General features: G+C 45.1%; 1 protein-coding gene across 1 annotated transcript in view; it reads left to right on the forward strand.

Moving 5' to 3' along the window:
* Nucleotides 1-306: 306 nt before the first annotated feature.
* The window catches only part of IQGAP3 (IQ motif containing GTPase activating protein 3), a 40,504-nt gene continuing 34,739 nt past the window's right edge, over nucleotides 307-6,071 (forward strand). The window contains exons 1-2 of the mRNA XM_024748196.1: nucleotides 307-352; nucleotides 2,782-2,869. Of these exons, the coding sequence (XP_024603964.1) occupies nucleotides 316-352; nucleotides 2,782-2,869 (125 nt within the window). The 5' untranslated portion in view covers nucleotides 307-315. The remainder of the gene's footprint in view (nucleotides 353-2,781; nucleotides 2,870-6,071) is intronic.

The following is a 6,071-nucleotide window of genomic DNA, read 5'->3' on the forward strand; positions in this document are numbered from 1 at the left end:
AATGGGAATACCAGGGAAAAATGATAGAGGCAGGGGTGGGCGCAGGGGCTACTTCAAATAAGACGGTTTAACAGCGAAGGAGCCCTGGAGAAACAGCGACCCAAAATACCACAGGAACGGGAGCTCCCCTCCGGGAGCGCCCCTCCCCGTCTTGGACGGTACGCTTCGTCCCATCTGGCGGCGCACCTCCCAAGCCTGGAACTACAAATCCCAGAGGCCCCTGCGGCACAGACAGGAAGTGTCCTGTCTGCCTGTGGCTACGATGAGGGGCGGTGGCCGGGCGGCGGGAGATTCAAACCTGGAAGAAGGAGAAACATGGAGGGGAGAGGAACGGGCCCGTCCCGGGCGACCTGTGAGTGTCAGAAGGGGCCGAGAAGGGTCCGGCAGTGATGCCACTGGTCGGGGACTCGGCGGTCCTGGGAGAGGTTGGGGCTGGGGTTGGGCGCAGGGCCAACCAAGCAAGGGGCGGCCGAACTGTGCTCCGTGGGGAGGGAGCACTCAGTCCGGACTCCTGCGGGCGGGAGTAAACCTGTGAGCTGCGAAACGCTCCGACTTCTGTGTCGCGCTTCAAAGCTTACAAACAGTTTTCTCACTTATTCCCAAATTCTGGGCTGGGAGAATGTAGGTGGTCTGGATGGCCCCTTAAAAATTCGGCAGTTACTCTTGGCTACCATACTTGCCAAGCGCTACCAGGGGACGGGACGCCTAAAAAGGCCTGCGGGGGCTTCCTTGACTTTTTGATGCTTCTTTGAGACAATGCCTCTCAAACTTTACGGTGTCGGAATTACCCGGGGAGCTAATTTAAAATGCAGATTCCTGAATCCTATCCCAGAGCTTTAGCAACTATAGGTCTCGACTTGGGCCCATAATCTGCATTTACAACAAGCACCGCTGTGCTTCTTCCGTCACCCCACATAATTGTGATGCGAGTAGTCCAAGTACCACACTTTCAAAAACACTGCTTTACAAAGAGAGACTGGGGTCCGAAAAATGGGACCGCGGAAACGTTTCCATCTGACCTTCTGAAAGAAAAGCAAAATCTACTCCTTTCCCTTGCTCTCCATTAGGATTCAAAAAGCGAAGTCCACGTCCACCTATCTGTTGAAGGAAAGCTAGTTCCAGATCTGAAAAGGACAGGAAAACTGATTTTTTTTTTTTTAAGACTCTGTGTGTACGTACAAAGTCCCGCCCATCTCTCACAGTCCCCAATTCATAACTCTGAAGTGATGTCACTCACTTACTGGTTTATTTTCCATGCTTAGCAACCAAAACTTGTTTCTTGTACACCCCCCTCAGAAGAACTGATGGATTTCCTGCGATTGGCCAGTGCTTTCCAATTTGAACATGGAGGGGTGTGTGTGTGTTTGTGTGTGTGTTTTAACTTGCTTAACTGACAATTCAAAGAAGCCCTGCCCCTGCCCCAATCATATTGCAGGATATGCAACATAATGAAAAGAGAGAAGGAGTTGGAACAACATTAAGTGCTGAGTCAAAGACATTTGCTAAGCTCTGTCTCTGTTTTCAAGCTCTCTGACTTTATTTTCTTGGTGTATGTGTGTAGCTTTCTCTCATTTTGTCAGCTTTTGTATTGTCTTCCCTAAGGAGACTAGAGAGATAGGGGAGAGGAGGGGGGAAAAGGATTAAAGGAGGCTGTGGCTAAGGCAGAATATGAATGCTGTCTCATTTCAGGGATTTCCTGTTCTTGAGTTTGGGAGTCAGAGATTGTCTGCATTTTATTTAGCTTGGAGACTGTTTTACTCCTCAGGTGACCTATACCAAAAGGGAGAGTAAATACACCTTTGTGATCTTTTAAAATTCTCTGTCCTTCCACTTAAACCCAAGTGAGTGGCTTTTTTTCACATGGTTCCCCCTGTTGAACTGCCTTTTCTCCCTTTCTGCCTGTTCATTCTTTAAGATTCTACTCACAGGTAGAATCCTTTGCTTCCTCTGCTGCTTCCATAGACTATTTTTATTTATTTATTGGAGTATAATTGCTTTACAGTGTTGTGTTAGTTTCTGCTGTAACCTTGTCCCCACTAGCTATCTATTTTACACATGGTAGTGTATATATGTCCATCGTACTCTCCCAGTTTGTCCCACCTTCCCCTTCCCGCCCTGTGTCCACATGTCCGTTCTCTTTATCTATGTCCATAGACTATTCATGAACTATGATCGCACTTCTCACATCAGGTTGAAGTTTTTTACTTACATGTTTTTCTCTTCTAATAGTAATCTTTGTACTTCTTGAGAGTAGGGGTCCACTAGTCCAGTGCCTGACATATAGGAGGTATTGAATGAATGAATGGCTGCTGAATGATGAGTTCTAGTTAGTCCTGTTAACCTAGCCTCTGGGAGAGTATCTGAGGAGGATGACACAAGTACAGTTCTTGGAGAACTCAGAATCTAATTAGGGATAAAATGAGGAGCTAAGTTCCCAGCCAAGGAGGGGTCTGGACATTCCTACTAGGAGGTACTGAGGGAAGCGCAGTGAAGTAGGTTTTGGAAGGGGGAGGTCAGGAAGATGGCTAGAGGGGAAAGGGAAGGAATGCCTCCAATACAGGAAGGATCCCCTCTTAAAGGGTGGGGAGGCCTCCCTTTAACAGGATGCTGACTAGGAAAGCTTTACTGGATGGGAGAGAAGATTGGAGCCAGTGTCCTGGGACTAGGGGGACAGACATGTGGGAGATGCCTCCGGTTTCCGAGCAGAGTTGCCTTGGAAAGTCTGTTAAGAAGAAGCTTGCTACAGCCCTCTGTCTAATGCTCCCCTCCTTGGTTCCTCAGATGAACGCCTCACAGCTGAGGAAATGGATGAGCAGAGGCGGCAGAACGTCGCCTATGAGTACCTGTGCCGGCTGGAGGAAGCCAAGCGGTGAGCAGAGCGACCGCCTCTTTCTGGTCTCCCTTTCCCACCCTTCCCACCCCAGCCACCTGCCCCCAAAGCAAATACAAAAAGACAAGAGTCCATTCTATGGGAAAGGGAAAGTTGAAATAGCATCTTTTTTTTTTTTCTTTCAGACTATTTTTTAGAGCAGTTTTAGGTTCGCAGCAAAATTAAGAGAAAGATACAGGGATTTTCCGCATGCTTCCTCCCCACAAGCATACATAGCCTCCCCCATTATTAACAGCCCCCACAAGAGTGGTATGTTTGTTACAATTGGTGAACCTACTTGGACACATAATCCTCCAAAATCCATAGTTTGCCTTAGAGTTCACGCTTCACATTGTACACTGTAGTCTATGAGTTTGGACAAATGTATAATGACATAGCCATCCATCATTATAGTATCATAGAGTAGTTTCACTACCCTAAAAAGTCTCTGTTTCATTTATTCATTCCCTCTGCCGCACCCCCACCCCCACCCCCAACTCCTGGCAACCACTCATCTTTTTACTGTCTCCATAGTTTTGCCTTTTCCAGAATTTCACATACCTGGAATAATACAATATGTAGGCTTTTCAGATGGGCTTCTTTTACTTAGTAATATGCATTTAAATTTTCTCCATGTCTTTTCATTGCTTCCTAGCTCATTTTTTACTAGTGCTGAATAATATTCCATTGTCTATATGTACCACAGTTTATTAATCCATTCACCTATTGAGGATCATCTTGGTTGCTTCCAAGTTTGGGCAGTTATGAATAGAGCTGCTATAAACATCCTTGTGCAGGTTTTTATGTAGATGTACGTTTTCGACTCCTTTGGCTAAATACCAAAGAGCACAACTGCTGGATCATATGGTAAGAGTATGTTCAGTTTTGTAAGAAACCACCAAACGGCTTTCCAAAGTGGCTGTACAATTTTGTATTCCCACCAGCAACGAATGAGAATTCCTGTTGCTCCACATCCTCAGCAGCATTTGGTGTTATCGGTGTTCCAGATTTTGACAATTCTAATAGGTGTATATTGGTATCTCACCATTGTTTTAATTCACATTTCTCTGATGACATATGATGTGAAACATCTCTTCAGATGCTTATTTGCCATCTGTATATCTTCTTTGTATATCTTTCTTTGGTGAGGTGTCTGTTAAGGTCTTTGTCCCATTTTTTAATCAGACTGTTTGTTTTCTTACTGTTGAGTTTTAAGAGTTCTTTGGATATCTTGGGTAACAATCTTTTATCAGATGTGTCTTTTTTTTTTTTTGCGGTACGCGGGCCTCTCACTCTTGTGGCCTCTCCCGTTGTGGAGCACAGGCTCTGGACGCGCAGGCTCAGCGGCCATGGCTCACGGGCCCAGCCGCTCCGCGGCATGTGGGATCTTCCCGGACCAGGGCACGAACCCGTGTCCCCTGCGTCGGCAGGCGGACTCTCGACCACTGCGCCACCAGGGAAGCCCAGATGTGTCTTTTTTTAAATAATTATTTTATTTTATTTTATTTATTTATTTTTGGCCATGCCATGTGGCTTGCGGGATCTTAGTTCTCTGACCAGGGATTGAACCTGGTCCCTGGCAGTGAAAGTGCCGAGTCCTAACCACTGGACCACCAGGGAATTCCCTCAGATGTGTCTTTTGCAAATATTTTCGCCCAGTCTGTGGCTTGTCTTATTATTTTCTTGACATTGCCTTTTGTAGAACAGAAGTTTTAATTTTAGTGAAATCTAGCTTATTAATTATTTCTTTCAAGGAATGTGCCTTTGGTGTTGTATCTAAAAAGTCATTGCCATACCCAAGGTCATCTTGGTTTCCCCGTTGCCTTCTAGGAGTTTTACAGTTTTGCATTTTACTTGGAAGTTGATGCTCCATTTTGAGTTGATTTTTATGAAGGGTGTAAGGTCTAGGTCTAGGTTCATTTTTTGCATGTGGATGTCTAGTTATCCCAGCACCGTTTGTTGAGGAGACTATCTTTGCTCCATTGTACTGCCTTTGCTCCTTTGTCAAAGATCAATTGACTATATTTATATGGGTCTCTGTTCTGTTCCACTGATCTATTTGCCTATTCTTTCACCAGTACCACACTGTCTTGATTACTGTGGCTAAGTCAGGTAGTGTTAGTGTACCAGCTTTGCTCTTCTCCTTCAATATCATGTTGGCTATTCTGGGTATTTTGTCTCTCCATGTAAATTTTAAGAGTCTCATGCTCCACCGACTGAGTTAGCTGGGTGTGCCTCCATGTAAACTTTATTTTTATTATTATTTTTTTAAATTTATTTTTGGCTGAGTTGGGTTTTCGTTGCTCTGCGCAGGCTGTCATTAGTTGCCGCGAGCGGGAGCCACTCTTCACCGTGGTGCGCGGGCTTCTCATTGCGGTGGCCTCCCCTGTTGCAGAGCACAGGCTCCAGGTGCAAGGTCTTCAGTAGTTGTGGATCGCGGACTCCAGAGCGCAGGCTCAGCAGCTGTGGCGCACAGGCCTAGCTGCTCCGCGGCATGTGGGATCCTCCCGGACCAGAGCCCGAATCTGTGTCTTCTGCATTGGCAGGCAGATTCCCAACCACTGCGCCACCAGGGAAGCCCCCATGTAAACTTTAGAATCAGTGTGTGGAGATCCACAAAACAACTTGCTGGGGTTTTGATTAGGACTGCATTGAATCTATAGCTCAGGTTGGGAAGAACTAACATCTTGACAATATTGAGTCTTCCTATCCATGAGTATGGACTATCTCTCCATTTATTTAGTTCTTTGATTTCATTCATCAGAGTTTTGTAGCTTTCCTCATGTAGATCTTGTACATATTTTGTTAGATTTATACCTAAGTATTTCATTTTGGGGAGTGCTAATGTAAATGGTATTGTGTTTTTAATTCAAATTCCACTTGTTTGTTGCTGGTGAATTGGAAAGCAGCTGACTTTTATTTTATTTGTTTATTTATTTATTAAACATCTTTATTGGAATATAATTGCTTTACAATGGTATGTTAGTTTCTGCTATATAATATTTTATTTTATTATTTTTATATTTATTTTATTTATTTATTTGGTGGCACCAGGTCTTAGTTGCAGCAGGTGGGCTCCTTAGTTGCAGCTTGCAGGCTTCCTAGCTGCAGCTTGCCGTCTTCTTAGTTGTAGCACATGTGCTCCTTAGTCGTGGCTGGCGGGCTCCTTAGTTGTAGCTGGTGGGCTTCGTAGTTGTGGCTC

This window comes from Neophocaena asiaeorientalis, unplaced genomic scaffold (genome assembly GCF_003031525.2).
Source record: "Neophocaena asiaeorientalis asiaeorientalis breed wild unplaced genomic scaffold, Neophocaena_asiaeorientalis_V1.1 scaffold76, whole genome shotgun sequence".
Classification (NCBI taxonomy): domain Eukaryota; kingdom Metazoa; phylum Chordata; class Mammalia; order Artiodactyla; family Phocoenidae; genus Neophocaena; species Neophocaena asiaeorientalis.